General features: G+C 37.2%; 1 protein-coding gene across 1 annotated transcript in view; it reads left to right on the top strand.

The window, feature by feature from the left end:
* DUS2 (dihydrouridine synthase 2) overlaps positions 1 to 12662 on the top strand; it is a 15747-nt gene extending 3085 nt beyond the window's left edge. Inside the window, exons 5-16 of the mRNA XM_017741002.1 lie at positions 1 to 36; positions 732 to 792; positions 2043 to 2090; positions 2731 to 2796; positions 4399 to 4469; positions 4865 to 4951; positions 5062 to 5230; positions 6181 to 6302; positions 8954 to 9097; positions 9481 to 9568; positions 10203 to 10276; positions 11489 to 12662. Coding sequence (XP_017596491.1) covers positions 1 to 36; positions 732 to 792; positions 2043 to 2090; positions 2731 to 2796; positions 4399 to 4469; positions 4865 to 4951; positions 5062 to 5230; positions 6181 to 6302; positions 8954 to 9097; positions 9481 to 9568; positions 10203 to 10276; positions 11489 to 11726 — 1204 coding nt within the window. The 3' untranslated portion in view covers positions 11727 to 12662. The remainder of the gene's footprint in view (positions 37 to 731; positions 793 to 2042; positions 2091 to 2730; positions 2797 to 4398; positions 4470 to 4864; positions 4952 to 5061; positions 5231 to 6180; positions 6303 to 8953; positions 9098 to 9480; positions 9569 to 10202; positions 10277 to 11488) is intronic.
* The last annotated feature ends 4600 nt before the right edge of the window (positions 12663 to 17262 follow it).

Raw genomic sequence — 17262 nt, 5'->3', positions numbered from 1 at the left:
AGATGCTGAAAGAGCCCTGGCAGTAGCTAAGCTTGTGTAAGTCATCTGCTCTCACCCCCATCCCACCATGGATTTGTCTGGGGTTTTTTGTACAGAGGAATTATTGTAGAAGACAGTTTTTTATGATTAAGGGGATCAAGGTAGCTCTTGATAGAACCAGGAAAATTCAGCTGCATAAATTCTGTTCTGGGATTGATGGCTTTTTGCTAGTGCAAGTGTGTCCTTGATCTCTCCAGTATGAATTTTCCTGGGTATTGCACAGCTGCAAGACCAATACAACTGAAAATGTTTCTTACTGTTTGTGGTTTAAAGACTCCAATAATGCATTGTGCAGAAATGAAAAGTGGCTCTCAAAAAGGTGATTTAAAGGCTCCATTTAAATAGATGGAAATTTCAATAGGACTTGCTGTAGTGATTGTGGTGAATTTAGTGGTGGATGTGCTTTATATATGATTAAGTATATATAAGGTATTTAAGATGAGTATTTGCAGCTTCTGCACAGCACTGGTTATTGAAACCTGTGGACAGAGTGCTCTTCAGACCACCATTAAGATTTATATATTTAACTTAAATAAGTGAGAAGCTAAAAATTCTGAAGTTCAAATAAACTTTACCTTAAGCTCTCATTTAAGCCTTAAAGATGATGGAACAAATTACCTGGAAGGATATCTGGTTCTTGATTCTTGTTCTAATAGGCTAAAAAATAGTTTCATTTTTTCCTTCTCTTTCAGAGAGAGTGATGTGGCTGGTATTGATATCAACATGGGATGCCCAAAAGAATATTCTACTAAGGCAAGTGGATTTTGATTACTCTTAAATGAGCCTTTTCTGTCTTGAAGGTATGGAGTGTGGAATACTCACACTCCATTCAATACACTGAATGGTTTTCAAATTGAAGCAGTAAAATTTTGATCCAGAGAAAAATTGAACTTAATTTTTTGTAATAAGCAGAACACTCTAGAAAGTGTCACAGCCCTAATACAGTAAAATAACATAGGCTGTTAGATAATTAAATTCTTAAAGGCTAGGTAAAATGAAGTATTTTTTTAGGGTTTTTAATGTTTTTCTGAGGTCAATAATTTGTTGGGTGAGTAAAATAAGTTCTGCCTAGCCTTCATAAGAATTGAAATCACAATTTGTCATCTGAGCAAATAGATGGCAAAAAACAGTCACAACTTAGTAATGCTGAATTCAATTATTTGTCAGTTTTAAATGGGAGGACAATGGATCAATTAAAACCTGATTTTAATTTTTTTTTGTAGTAAAGCACACGCAGCTCTAAATTAGTCCTGTATCTGTGGCTAAAACAGAGCATTCAAACTGGTTGTTAGGACTGTTAAGCCACTTGGTGTAGAGATAAAGGATCAATAAATCAGACTATGGTGCTCTGTTTTGATGTCAAATGCTCCACAGAACCATAATTAAGAACAAAACATCAAAATATCCATCTTATACTAGGGTGAAAGATCAAATGTTCAACTGCTGGTGAATGGTTATTCTCCCACAATAGTTCTGGGTCAAAAAAGTTTGTACAAAAAAGTTGTTGGCCTCTGCAGATGAAATAGTACGGGAAGAGTAGCCAAAATACTAAATTGTTCATAATTATGTTAAATGTTCATTATTTCTGTTCATTACAGGCACTTAATTTGTCTTAGTCTTTTTTTTTTATGTAGTGTATGGACAGAAACTACTGACATAAAAACCTCAAATGTAGTGTGTAATGTTAAAACAATAAATCTGTTGAGCTGTCACTTAATGAGGGGAAACTGCATGATGGTATTTGCTAAAAATAGCTTTTTGAAACCCTGTCTGCTCCATAAAGTAATGAGAGCAAACTGATGCTCTGAATTACTGCTTAATTATTCTTGTACAGGTCTAGGGAATGTAGCACCGAAGTGTTCACTAATGCTCCTGTATTTTAAATTTTGCCATTTTTTCCTTAATATAACATTATGCTTTTGTTGTGGTCTGCTTTTAGGCAAAATGGTTGAGTTGAAAAATATGTTTGCCTAGTGCATAAAAGCTTCTGTCTATTTTCCCAGGGAGGTATGGGAGCAGCGCTGCTGTCTGATCCTGACAAAATAGAGTCTGTAAGTATCACCTGGTGGGGTTTGAGTTGCATTGGAAAGAATTGTGCATTGCGCTCTACTGGCAGCAGGAACGAGTTGTATAGATGACAAATTTGTAATAGCTAGAGTGGAATACTCAGTTTAGGACACTGGAATCAAGGTTATAAATAAATATTCCTGATTTTGTTCTCCTTGCCATTGTGTGGACTGTAAAATTACTGCCTTCTTTTCAGTTTTAAAACTTTCAGTGTGGTGCTGTATTTGCAAGTTTTATGTGTCTATACATGTAATTTGAAATTATCAGAGTTCACTGGTCGACTCATATTAAAAGCAGTGTTGAAACTCCAGCAGCAGTTAATTGCTCTCTAAAAAATCCAGTTGAAAGCAACAAAGAAGTGGAAGTAAAAATGTCTTAGACTAGAGACAGGTTTGTGTATCTACTGGATAAAATTGTATATTCAGTTGCAGATTGCATGTGTCTGTCTAGCGTGTAAGACTCTTTATAGAGGAATAGTAAATAGTGTTACATTATTCTGTATTAATTTATTCATAAAATATAATAATTTTATTGATTTATTAATTTATCTTCAAGAGAGGAAGGAGGAGAGTTTTAGTAATGTCACTGTTGTGATCAGGTTTTTGTCTTTTTTTCTTTTTCCAGATATTGACCACCCTTGTTAAAGGAATTTGTAAACCAGTTACCTGCAAAATCCGCATTTTGCCCTCAGTAAGAACGTAAATCATTGTGCCGAAGTGTTCAGCTGTTATTTCTCTGATTTACTGTCAGTTAGAATATGTGGTCTTCTGGTATGGTGCCATTGTAGGCCTCTTGCTGTGAAATAGCACTTGGATCTACAATTTCTGTTTGGGATGCTGTCCCGGCCTAAAGGGTTATCTGACCTGCAGGTGCACAGAGGCTGTGGTTGTGGGCTTGTCAGATTCCATGATATGCAAGGGTACAGAGGCTTTTATCCTCTAAATTTCTCAACTAAGCCATTTTTATGTCATAGAGGTACAAAAAGGTGTAGGACACCACCCCTTGAGCAGTCAGTAGATGCTGTTAATTCCTGTTTTTCACATGGGGTTGCCAATAGATGATCGTTTTCTTTTCTTTCAGACTGATTTTTCTTCCAAACTGTTTTCCTGTTCTCGCATTTAGAATAGCCAGTGAAGTTACAGGGTCTGTCTTTTTCAGGATCTTTCTCCAGACTTTTTTTACAGCTGATGTAGCTTCCTTACTGCTTTTTTTTTTGCAGATCAATTCTCTACATACTCTTATACTTCCAAGAGATGATGGGCCTTCTCTTTTAAAGACTGATTATTTTGCAATTGGGTATTTAATTACCTGCCTAGATACTGTGATTGCATATGACCTAAGGAGGTATTTTAGTAGATGGATGAGCTGTTCCTGAGCCAGCTTTGTTCAAAAGTCATTTATGTGTTGGGATAAACAAATGGAGCTTGTGTGAAAAGAATCAGTAACCCAGTCTAAGATCATTTTCGTTCTGGTGTATTAAATCAGAGAACTGGTACCTTTCCTTTTTATTTTCTACAACAATCCTAGAGCCTCTTCCTTTTTGTTTCAAGCTGGTTTTGCATAATGTAATCCATCAGAACAGCAGGTGAGCTTCTGTTTCTGCGTCCCTGCCAGCTGGGACATGTTGCAGTTTTCAGACTGAATCTAGTATGTTTGGGATGAGCCACAGATATTCCTCCAGCTTTTGAAAGAAAAATTCACCTTCCCTTTTTTTCATTCTCCCTTTCCCTAAAGCTGCATGAGACAGGCTAATGCTGCAGTGTGTCAATTTTGTTTCTGCCTTTTAAGAGCATCTCACCTCTTTGAAGATATACTGGGCCTTTTGATTCACTGGGCATGTATGAATGTCCTTAGAATTTTTTAGATGCTGGTTAACATTTTCAAGACACATCTGAGAGGTATATTTATAGTTGTGTGATTGCATGTTATGTTGATTTCAGAAGGCATCCTCTTACTGGAAAGCATTTTAATTACAATTTACAGAGTAGTCATTAGAGAGGAGTTGCTAATCAAGTGTTCCAATCATTTTCAATTGACAGTCTGAAAACCTGTTGGAAAATATTCTCCTGCTCCAGAGTATTATGTTACCTGTTTTGAGAAAGTTTGCAGACTATAGTTTCAAGGAAGCATTGAAAATGGATCTTTATTTTTGCCATAGCATGTAGTTCTTTAATTGAAATATATATTAAATGATTATATGTGTTGGGCTTTATTGATGAAACACACGAATCACATGGTCACATGATAGTTTTGCTTTGAATTAAAATCATGTCAGTCTGTCTTATCCCTCAGGTTGAGGATACTGTGAATCTGGTGAAGAGAATAGAAAAAACTGGCATTGCTGCCATTGCAGTCCATGGAAGGTAAATTGATTTTAGGCAAAAAAGATTTTTTTTAGTCTGTTGATGAATGGAGCACAGTATATGACTGATATCAGTATCCTCTATACTCTAAATGTCATATGTGGTTCTGATGTCAACTGTTAACTGAATTGCTGTTCTAGAAAATCAAGCCAGTATTTAGGGAATGGAACTGCTTGCTGCTCTTTTCCTAAATATTTGTCCTCAAAGACCAAGTAGAACTAAAATTATCTTGCATACTTTATACCTGAAAAATTAAATATATAAAATAAATAAGCTGAAGCAAGTATATCCCAATAATCCTTCTGTCATGTCTGCTGTGATTTAGAGACCTATAAATTCCACAGGAAATCTTTGGTCTTGTCTTTTTTTTTCTTTTTTTCTTGTTTGTTGGAAAGGAAGAAGGAGGAGAGGCCTCAGCACCCTGTCCACTGTGATGTGATCAAGGCCATATCTGAAGCAGTCTCCATTCCAGTAATAGCAAAGTAAGTTGGACTAATTAGCTCATTATGATCAGATGCCTGTACCTAACTTAAGATTTGCAAGTGCAGGAAGAAGAACCACAATTAGTTACATTTGTGTTGTTAATTTTTAGTGGAGGATCTCATGACTTCATCAAAGAATATGCAGACATTGAGACCTTCCAGAAAGCAACAGCTGCCTCATCAGTCATGATTGCTCGTGCTGCCATGTGGAACCCCTCTATCTTCAGAAAAGAGGGGTTTTGCCCCTTGAAGGATGTCATGCAAGATTACATCAAATATGTATGGTTTATTTAAGATCTTACTTGTAATTAACATGATTTAAAGTTGTTAATCCAAATTTTACTGAAGCATCTTAACTCCATTTCAAAGGCTTGGTTCTGGGGATATTTTAACATAGTGACGGTGACATGAGTCTTGCAATCAACCACCGCTTCCTCTGTTTGATTTTGTTCAGAAAAAAAATACTCAGAAATCAGAATTCAGAAGACATGCTTTTTAGGCCTAGTTTCTTGGGAACATTTATGAGGCTTACAAGGCTATCTAAAAATGTCAAGAAATTTAAAAATATGTAGTCCAACTCTTTTGAAGTCACAGTTGTACAAATTGAACAGAATATTATGTACAGTATACAGTATTGAATATACAATATTGAACAGAAAAGTGAGAGAATATTAAATTCTCTGTTGCTCCTAGATTCATTTTTAGCCATTAATTACTTTTCACAAATAATGTCAAGAAGTATTCACAGCAGGGAAGCAAAGGGAATGATTTGCCAATAAAGTAATGCAGTACTGTAGTCCTGTAGCTCCATTAGCCAAGTCATCTAACATACAAAGTTTTATCCATTATTCAAAAGAGAACATTTTAATGATGTAATAGGAAATTAGTCAGAAATCTGTAACTTTGATCATGTCATCAATTCAAAATTTTTTTGTTTTAATTTGAGCTTGCTATTAACCAGTTACTTACTAAAATACCAGTGCATTGCTAGTCAGTGATGTAAACTGGTCAACTCTTTCTTCAGAAGTATGAGTCAGTTGAACTTTAGTTCATGAAGTCATGCCAAAATAATCAGATTATAGTCACATTCATGGGTAGTGTTGAATATGTTATTGAGGAAACCACTGTGGTTTGCCTTTCAAAAATGATTTTGAAAGTCATCAAGAGACCATACACAGTATGTAAGAAATATTTGTTTGGTGTGTTTTTAAATTGTCTCTTTCCATCAGGCAGTGAGATATGATAATCACTACACCAACACTAAATACTGTCTGTGTCAGATGTTAAGAGAACAGCTGGAAACTACTCAGGGTAAGAAGCTGCATGCTGCACAGTCCACACAGGAGCTCTGGTAAGCATGGACTTCAGAAAAGGTATTGTACTCTGCCAAGCTGGCACACCACTTCTCTGTCTAGCACTGCCTGGCATTTCACAACATCACAAGTTGCAAAAACCCCAGAAACAACCCCAAAAAAATCCAGATAAGGAGATGTGAAATAACATAGTAACCTTTTCCAGGTTTCCTTCACGCTCAGATGATAAATCTTGAACCCTAACACTCTCTATATTCAGCACACTAATTTGAGTGGTGCTTCACTGAGTGACAGGCATTTGTTTGCATGAAGTGATTAAGAAAAATTTCAGCTTGTCTGAAATTTTATGGAACTTGTCTTCTTCCAAGGATATTTATTTGATTTACCTCTCTCTCTTGCATGTGGGGTTTTTAATGTTACTGGAATATTTGCAACATATTTGTTTTAAAATGAACACTTACAAACTCAAAACCATGTATCAGGGTTGTGTGGTTGCATGGTACTTAAATGTATTTTTTTGTTCTGCTTTTCATACCTGAAATATCCTAATGACGGCAATCTTCTAAGGAAATATAGTAGTTTTAAAAAATCTTGTCATCCCACACATCTGAAACAGACTGGATGAAATTTCTCAGTGGGAGAGACAGAAATGGAAGAAGGAAAAATTTAAGAGAAACCATAAAATAGGCAGGTGATTAAAGAGTTTGCACGGAATTAGGGGAATTCAGGTTTGGACCCATCCCAAACGGAACAAAATAAAGTTCTGAGCTTGTATGTGTCATATCCATGTTGTGTGTTATAATTGTCCTCCTGGTGGAAGGGAGGGGAAGAGTCTCCTTGTTTTTATAAAAAGTCTGAAACTGTTTGATATCTAATATGTATAAAAATGGATAGAAATGTTGAAAGTGTGAAATACTTTGCAAAATAGTTTAATGGTTTCTAGCAAACCCATATCAGCATTCTGTTCATGTTCAAAATGAATGGAAATGCCTGCAATCCCTTGGCCAGTTTATTGCCTTTTACCAGTTTGGGCTTGCTATAAATACTTCTGTCCATGATTATTACATTACATTACAGGACAATGAAGGGAATTTGTATTGCATATATAAAGGCAGCTAGGCTTCATTATTCTTAAAGGAGCAGTGGAATCCATGAAAAACATTTAAACTTTGCAAGTTACTTTTCACTTTGGCAATTTAAAGAAATTAACACATTTTAGTATAGTATCAGACTATCTATTTTGATTATAGATTTCAAGTTTAAGAAAAAAGATATAGTATAGATTGAAACTAAAACAGTCTTTTGCAACTTCAGTTAAGTCTTAGCCAAAAGGATGGTGGTGTTTTCTGCTGCATGAACAGTAAAGCATAATATGTAAATAAATATTGTAAAGTAAGAGTTTTACACAGGTAATTAGAGGTGTCACAGTTCATACATGTAAACACTGGATACAGATCTAGTGTAAAACTTTGGGGCTTGTGTGCTATGCCTGACAGTTCTTTAGGGGCTTCCAAAATCGAATTTTCTCAGTTTTTGTACCTGTGATGCAATACCAACATTAAAATGGGCTAAAGCAATGTGTGTGCAGGAGAGGGGGACAGACAGTGCCATTTGAAAATTTATGAAACTGCTTTCTGCCAGCAAACTTGGTCTTTTAACCCCTGTTCTGAACAACCTGTTTCATGTCCAGATAACTGAGGAACATTCAGTTTTTTAAAAGGCACCAGTTTATCTTCAGATAAAAATGGTGCATAATTCTGCTGTCTCCTGGTGGTGAGAACAGGTTACAGCCATTTGAGCTTCAACCTCAGTGCTGAACGCAGAATGGCCTGCTGCTCTTTCCACAAAACATTTACATAGCAGTACCTAATGAATTGCCTTCCCTTAGAAGCGTAAGTTAGTATTGTTCAGCTTCATTGCTTTTTTGCTTGGAACGTTGGAGATGGCTTAGTGGGCAGAATTCATTTTGTCATTGAACAGCCCCATATCAACCAGCATCCTCATAACAGAAAGTGAAAGTTTATTTTATGCTGCAGGTTTAATTGCCATTATCATCTGCAGAAAACCAATAGTCTCAGTTCTTCAAAGTAGATCCAGCCTGCCATGGATCTGAAATTTAAAAGGATCTGAGGTTTTTGCCTTCGACTAAAATCCTGGTTGCAGCAACTCATTATCTGTGCTTGTGAATAATACTCTGAAGTCAGAAAATCTGAGATTTTGAGGGGTTTGGATGCTATAGTGTTCATTGCTTATAGTATTTTTAATTACTATAATTAGAAGAAGAATCTATTTCCTACTTTTGGTTCTTATTGCCTTTGTGGAACTGATGCACTCTGAGATGTTCGTTTGCTGACTCATCCAGCTGCAAGTTATTAAATGAGCTAATACTTTGAACATTGCAGTACCTGTATTTCTGACTGATTCTGCCTGGACTTCCAAGCTACAAATTGCATATGTAGTGCTGGAAATCAGAACGTTCTTTTTCTACTTGTAGCTCAACAATGTCTGGTTAGAATTGAAAGAGAAACAATATGTCACTGTGCAGAATATAGCCACGCTTCCAGTTCATTCTCTGTCCTCTTAACATATACCATAAACGCAACTGATTTCTCTACTTACTTTCTCTGTCATAATGTGATACAAAAATTTATAAACTGATCTTTAATACAAAGGAATTCTGTTTGAATAGTGAAGTCTTTGAAATGGGTGACTTCTATGAAGAAACAACAGCTATTTTTGAAGCAAAGAAAACGTCTTTAGAAAGCAAGACACAAGATGAAGATGACCAAATGGAAGATCCAGATGTAATAAAAATGGCTGTTAGATTTGACAAGTAAGCATGCAAATCAAGTTTTTCACTATCTTGCGTCTCTGAATAATAAATGTGAGGTTGACAGTGTCCTAGTAATTTTTTGAAAATGATTTGCAAAACAGCACTTACTGAGTGAATTCCTATGAAGCAGTATCTCTTCTCTAGCTGTATTACTACAGGATGTAAATGTTTGGGAAGAATTAATAGAAAGCTTTAGATTTTATTTTAGATGTTTTGTCACATCTATTACTTAAGTTATCTAATGAGGAAGAAGCATCTTTTTTTATAATTTGAGCTGTAAAATTAAACCTCAAATAACTGGTAGAAGTAATGCAATAAGCAGCACTGTCTGTCTTAAAATAGAACTTTGTGCACAGTTGTTGACCACAATTTTTTCTGTCTAGGCGAGAATATCCACCACAGATCACTCCAAAAATGTATCTTCTGGAATGGTGTAGGAAAGAAAAGCATCCTCAGCCTGTTTATGAAACTGTGAGTTGATGAAAAACCCTTTCAAACCTCTTCCTCTGCCTTGTACATGAAATTAAGTATTTTAGGACTCAAGGTAGTGAGAAATTATGCTTCCCAGTCTGGTGTAGCTCTTTCAGAAAGCAGCTGCAGAAATGGTAATACATATAGGGATGAAAAATAGCAGCTTATTTTATTAGAAAATAAAAAATTAGAAGTCAGACCTTCAGTCTGCTTTGGTTCATGTGTGAAAGAAGTTGCTGTAACTTCTTGGTCATTATATAGGAGCCCATGACTTACTTTGTTTTACTACTTCTGTGAAGTAAAGAATTAAGTCTCAGAATGTTTTCTCTCTTGTTGCACACTGTTAACACATAGGAACTGCATGGGACAGGAGCACCTGTTTGGTTAGATGGGGACATTATTTGTTTATTTGTTATTTTTGTAAAGCAAAATTATTTGCAGCTTGGACAATTTCTTATTTTTTTAATGTTAAGTATGTACAGTTAAATTTGTGGTGTGAATTAGAGTAACTTTAAAGTTATGTTACTTGTTATTCTTGTCTTTATACCTATGAAGGAATGTTGATGATGTTGTTTCTTCTGTAAATTACTGGTTTTTGACAGCTCCTTCCCTTCTAATGCTTTTTTTTCTACAGGTTCAAAGACCACTGGATAGATTATTCTGTTCAGTAGTGACAGTAGCTGAGCAAAAATACCGATCAACTCTGTGGTAAGCCATCCTTAATGTTTTTTTCAGCTGGATTTTTGTTTCTGAAATGTTGCTTAAAAATTTGCATTAAAAGGGTACTTCAGTTTATTCCAGTTGACTTTGATAAAGGTCAGCTAAAAGCTACCTCCTAAAGCTACCTCTAGGAGGGAGAAAGGATTAAAATTTTCTGAAAATTGAATGTAACAAGAGGAAGTTAGCACTGGCATAATCAAGTAAACAGTTACAGATTTTAATTCCCTTTGCGTTAGTCCACAAGTTGTATTGGAAGGGGAGCAAATAGGTGACCCAGTTCCATTGTGTGTGATGAGTTCAGAAAGATGCCAGGGGAGGCAGAGGGGAATGTTGGAGGAGGTTGTGTCTTCAGCCACTACAGCAGATCCATTCCACTGAGAAGTCAGGACTAAGTGTGTATATCCAGTGAAGCAGAGGACAGTGCAGTGAGTTCTTAGAGATCACAGTTAATTAGCAGCTACATCCAGGGCTGCTCTAAAGTTTCACGGTGGTATTTTATACAATCATCCATTAATACCGGAGTTGACTTGAGGCATTTGCACCTAAGTTGATCTTGATTTAACTGCAAAGCTAGAGCTCAGCATTGAACATTTTAAGCAGGACAAGTGCACACATCTGCTTTGCAGCCTTCCTGTTCAACACTTTAGGAAGTTATATGATATGAAATTTTGAGAAGAAAGTGCTTTCAAATACTGACTTTCACAAATGTGTGATGTGCAGTCTCTCTCAAAAATGACAGAATTTTTATTATTATGGAGCACTTCCTGCTTTTGTCAGCATCAAGGAACTTGTACACCTGCCAGAGAGTATACTTAAGCCTGAGCCTCTTTCAAGAAAAGTGATCCTTCATAACTCAGTTTTGTTTAGTGATCAGATTTGTAAAAGTTACCTTTCTGAGGATTGTGACCACTTGGGCCAAGCACACATTGACTTTGTACCTTTGAAATGAAGAGTGTTTGAGAGACAAGACCTGATAGAGACAGATTTTCTAGGAATATTGCATCAAGAGTGATGCATCAACACTTGACACCTAGCAAGATTGAAATAATTTCTGGAACTGACCTGTTTTGTTCCTCTGCTGTGAGACGACTACAAATGCTGGTTGTTTCCTCATGTTGCATCAGAGACAAGAAGTTGTCTCTTGGCAGGTGGAGACCTCTATTTCCACTTTTATGTGTGCTCTGTCTGCTTGCTCTTCAGGGACAAGTCCAAGAAACTGGCAGAACAGGCTGCAGCTATTGTCTGTCTGAGAACACTGGGTGTCCCAGAGGGAAAGCTCTGTGAGGGAGAAAATCACCTGATTAACAAACGCAAGAGGCAAGACCAGGAGCGCTTGATTAACAGAGACCATGGAGAAGATCTTGCTGAGCCTTCCCATAAAAAAGCCAATTTTATTGAAGAAACTGCTGACATGAATGTGCCGAAGATGCCACGATAGCATGGAAATTAGAGGTTTCGTGCCTATGCAGCTACAAATGAGCTCCTGTTTGTATATCTTGCTGTTCACATTTCATTTGGATTTTCTCGGAGACAGATAAATTTCCCAGTTGTAAAAAATGCCACTGAGATGTTTACTGTTCACCACTCGCTGTCCCTATGGTGCCTTTCAGATGATAATTAGGAACTTGATTTTAAAGAACATGGAGAAGATAATCCCAAATAATAAATTTTTTTAAAATATCAGGTATTTTCAAAGCAATTTTGTCATTGGTTTTATTATTCGTTTTTTATTTTTAAGAAGTCTACAGTGTGCTGGTAAGAGATGTATTAATATATCATCCATAAGCTGAGGAATTCCCTATGGAACTGTGTAGTTAATCAGAAAAATCAATGTAGGAAAATATTAATAGCAAAGTAGACATGGTTGCGTCAACTGAGTTTTATGCATGACTTGCAAGCTTTGTTTACATCTCTTATGTATCAAGAAAAAGTTTTTTGCAGGGAGAAGGACTTAAAAATTGTAAGACAAGCATTAAAATAACAGTCTTCTGTGATAATTTCTACTGCATTCTACCCTTCAGAAATATGACATAGAATTAACCATCCTTTCTTGGTCTTACGTATTACAGTTGTGTCTTTCCAGTAAGGAGCTGGAGCCAAGCCTGGCAGCAATGGCTTTGTTGAATGAAGGCACTTTGAGCTGTTTTTTCTTTTGAACTTGAAAGTACTCATAAATGTCTACAAGTAGATTACTTGCAATAATGGCCATCCAAATATGGCCTTGTATGTTCTTGAAATGTGACCTTGTTTTTCTCAGTAATCAGCTGTTGGTGATGCAGGGGGTCTCGATCAAAGGCCCGTGTTCTCTTCGTTGTTTCCATCATCACAACTTCTTATTAAAGTAAACTGTAAGGAAATGCTTTATGCCAAGAGAGGATACAGATGCTGTCTGATTCATGGCAACTCAGCTGAGCTTGTCTGATTTAGGGTTCTGAATCTGCAAAAGAATGCCAAAAGAATTCAGAGATTTCTGTTACTAACAGTTTATTGAAATGGTGGTTTAGTTTCCCTCAACAGTGTGAGGGCTCCTGAAATTATCATCTCTGGTCTGAAAACAAAATTATGGGGATGTTTCATGCCATGACCTCTAAAGTACTTTGTATGAAGAATGTACAAGATATAATTCGTTTGGTTGCAATTCATAAAGAATATTCCTATTTAAAATTTTGATTTTTTTCCTCAAGTGATCGTGCCAAATTAAACCATTCTTTCAAAAAGGAAGAACAATATCTCATCAGATAATATTCAGGGTTGTGAAATTAAAATGTCTGCTGTTTAGATTAGAGTAATTTACAGTACATCTATACAGTCTAGGAAGAAGGAATTTTCTTGTTCAATTCATACATTGAAGTAAATGCACTTAAATATATTTACATTTGATATCATTTTAGTGCTACAATTTTACTCTGAAGCACTAAAAAAAATTGCAGTAATAATCAGAAATTTCAGAAGTAGCCCTTTTCCTATTATAAATTCTATCTGGATATCTTACTTTTGTCAGAACTATCTGGAGCCATAATAATAAAGAAAAAGTCATTTTTAGGTCCTGTTACCAGTGTGGTTTGCAAGGTCTAATGTAATAGAATCATGGACTGTTCAAGTGTGGAAAGAACCTCTGGAGATTGTCTGGTCCAAACCCCCTGCTCAAAGCAGGGTGAACTTGGGCTGGTTTCCCAGAACTGCGTCTAACTGGGTTTTGCACTTCAAGGATTGAGACTCCACAACCTTTCTTGGCAACCTGTTCCAGTGTTTGAGCACCCTTAAAGTAAGCAAAAATGGGGTTTTTTTCCTTCTCCTACATGGAATATCCTGTATTTCAGTTTGTGCCCCTTGTCTCTTGTACTGCCACATAGAAGGATCTGGCTTAGTCTCTAATCATTAGTGTCTGTCTAAAAGGGAAATTGAATCTTTGGGTAATACAGATGGTGATGCCTAAGTACAGTGTGGACTTGTATGGCAGCAGTTACTATGGATCAGTGGAAGTTACAGTCGATTGGGATGAGTTTATAGATAAGTCAATCGTGAGAAGCATGTTACTTCTCTTTTGACTCAGGAAAAAACCCAAAAAATTACTCAGCAGAAAGTGTGCCGCTGCTGATTTGAACTTCTTAGAGAAGTGAGATAGGATTGTTCAGTTTAGGAGCCAAGGCCTTCATAACAGTATTTGTAACTTGGGGGTTACCTCTGGTATTTTGTCATGCAATGTGGATGGGCATCCTCCTGCCTCCTTAGTGAGGTACAGCCTGTGCAGACTTTTCATATTGCTTCCTTCCAGCCAGTGACTCCATGCAATTCAGAGCTCAGGTCTGTGGTGAGAGGTGGGTGTTCCAGTGCTGCTTGAGGAGGTGTAAGTCTTGGGTTCATTTGAACAGCTGAGCAGATTTCTGCAGGATGCTGTCAAAAATTCTCATGGAACTGTAGCTGAAGATAGATACTTTAACAAAGGCTGTATGAGTTGGCTGGAGGTGCTTTAATACTCATCTTATATTACAGGATATGTGCTTTGGCTTGGTTGATGGAGAGGGTTGGATAATACTGACTGCATAGTTTGCTATGAGTGAAACAAATGCTATGTAGACAGCAGTCTGCAAAGTGTGTATGTTAAATCATATGAGTGCTGGAAGTTGGGAGGGATGTTTCTGGTTTTTAATAACTGCATGTTTTCAAATCCTTCCTGAAATTACTACATGGTTGCCAATGTTGCCCTTACTCCTCTTAGCTCTCAGCACTGGTTGTACGCATTAACGGGGCTGTCGGTGCTGTAGTTATGGATAGACCAAACAGAGCCTGTGAAAATGAGAGTGAGGAGTCACTCTGGTGATATGAGCTTTTAATGCTAAATATAGAAGGGCTGTAATTCTGGCAAATGGCTAGGAAGTGTAACATTTGACAGCTTTGATCAGTTTCAGAAAGAACCAAAGAAAAGTTGCACTTGTATATATATGCACGTGTATGGCAGAATGTTATGTTTTAATGACTTTGTTACATACTTTCATTCCTTGTAACTGTTACAACTAATGTGTGACAACTTGCCCTACTTTGATTATTCAATCCTAGCCAGTTCTACTGATAGCATAATTGTATTCATCACGTGTGTTCCCTTCTCAGCACTGGTGTTAAAGTAATTACTTCAGTGACCAGTGCTTTCCTCCTAGAAATCATTCCATGCACATTGCTTTTAAAGAGCAAACTACACTGTGTGGGTTTCTCCCGTGCTTCTCTTCCCTGCTGTACCTTCCAGGAACAGAAGGTGGCAGGTTTTTTTAGTTTTCAGAAAAATACACTGACTTCTGCAGTGTTTAACAATCCAGCCATTGCACTTCTGCATTCTTGCATAGGGTGGCAATTGAGACCACAGCTGGGTTGGAGGATATTTAGCCTCACTTTTCAGAAACTTTTTTTTTTTTAAACGTAGTGTGAATATGATACTGGGTTAATACTGATGAAAGCTGTGCTCTATTTTAAGTATTTGCTTAGTGAAAATGTTTCACTATTAATCCTGTGGAACTCTGTGAAGCAACTGGAGGGTTTTTTGTCCCGGGGTACCATCAGCCAACAAAAAAAGCAGTTGTATTTTTTACTTGATAATGATGCTGCAGAGAGTATTTGTAATGATACCTGCCAAATTGTGGTCCATGGGTATGGGGAGAACTGTAACTAGTCCTCCCTGTATTCTGCTTACTAGAAACGTGAATGGGAATACAGAGATATTTTTACCAGCCTTTAGCGTGGATGCACTTCACTCACTGTGGGTCTACCTCCAGGGCCTTGCTGGCTGGAATGCTTTTTGGAATGTCCCGGGCTCTGAGCCCAACCCCGCCCTGGAATGTGAGGTTAAATGTTGGCGGTACAAATACAGAGTTTGAATATCAGAATCCTAGAGTTCCCCAGCACTGCAGTTTCAGAAACTGACAAGTGAGCCACATGTCAGCTCAGCTGCTCTCCAAGTCAAAGAATAAGCATGCCTTGGGTTGCTGGGGAAGGAGGGGGAGGTGGGGTGGTTTTTGTTTTGGTTTGGTTTTCGCTTACCCGTTATGACACGCAGAAGAATGTGCTTTTCAAACACGTCAACTGGCAAGATTGTGAGAGGTCCCAGACAGGTGTTAGCTGGAAGGCAGTCTTCATTCACAAAAGCATTTTACTGCCATTCTTTAATCAAACCTAGGAGCTCAACATAATGAGAGCTGTTGCCTTGTTAAACAGGAGCCTGCTTATATTTGGACTCCGAGTCAAGGAGTGATGAGATGGCCTGTAAGGCTTAAGTTCCATCTGTACCACAGTGCAGGAGGCCAACGCTTGAGGCTTTGAGTCAGAGGTGCTGATGACAAAGCTGATGAAAAACATTAAAAGCTAAACATGAAAAGCAAGCCTTTGGTGAGGAGGGAGTGCATCATGTATTGTTAAAAAACAGTTGCCTAGGTCAGTTAAGGAGAAGAACTGCTGAGCTCCAGGGGGAGTCTGGTTCAGTTGCCCGTATTCCAAGGAGCTCTAACCTCAGTGGGCTTTGTGAGAGGAGGCTTAAAATATGCCTCACTTGTGGTGTTCACTTAGCTCCCAAATGAAACTGTGTTGCAGGAGCTAATGTGAATCAGCTGTTAAACAACTATTAGTTAAACAAATAAATACTTTTCACTTGCCCTGGTATGGTGGGAGAGTCTCTGTTTTCTGTTTTTAGAAAATTATTGTCTGAGAGATAATCTCTTCTGAGAGTTTACAGAGCACTGTAGTACAATCTGATACTTCACTCATTTTAACTTAATTTTCCTTGATAAACTCCATACGTTTGTTAATGCTTCAGTATGTCATTGTGTTCAACATGAAAAATTCCTGTTCAACTGCCTTTAAAAATTATTGCTTGGTGATTGGAACCAATGGATCTAATCTATGTATAGTTGTGAACATGGATTTTTTTGATTAATATTCTGTTGCATAGAGCCGGCAGAACTGGATTTGAATACAGATCTTCAACCTACTTTTTAGCTGCTTTAAAACTATATAAACATGTTCCCTTTTCTAATACAGTTTTTTGTTGACTTGCAGACTTCTCTGTGCAGTGTTAGGCTGCTGTGGTTGCCTGTGCACTTGCCACTGCCTGTGCACAGGTGTTAGCATGGATTTTCAGCAGCTGGTCATGGGCCTTTGTGTTAAACTTCTTAAACAGAAACTGATAAAGTGGTTTCCCCTTTTTTGGTCAAAGAAAAGTGAGTGTTATAAAGATATTTAACTACAGCTAGTACGTTTTTGCCTTTTCTCATCTCAAGTGTTGGAAAATATTATCTTTTTGAGTTAAAAAAAATCAGGCTCTAATTGAACTTCATTGTGAATCTTCTCAGTGACTGACCTGGTTTGATTCAGTGTCTGCTTATTTACTTAAGAAATGGACTACTGCAGTTTTCTAGTTTCATTTAAGTTTTTCAGGCAGCAAAAGCTTTTTTTTTTTTTTTGGTAGTAGTTTACTGATTCATTAGCTCTCT

This window comes from Corvus brachyrhynchos, unplaced genomic scaffold (assembly GCF_000691975.1).
Source record: "Corvus brachyrhynchos isolate BGI_N302 unplaced genomic scaffold, ASM69197v1 scaffold26, whole genome shotgun sequence".
Lineage (NCBI taxonomy): Eukaryota > Metazoa > Chordata > Aves > Passeriformes > Corvidae > Corvus > Corvus brachyrhynchos.
This window is presented reverse-complemented; position numbering and strand designations above follow the sequence as displayed.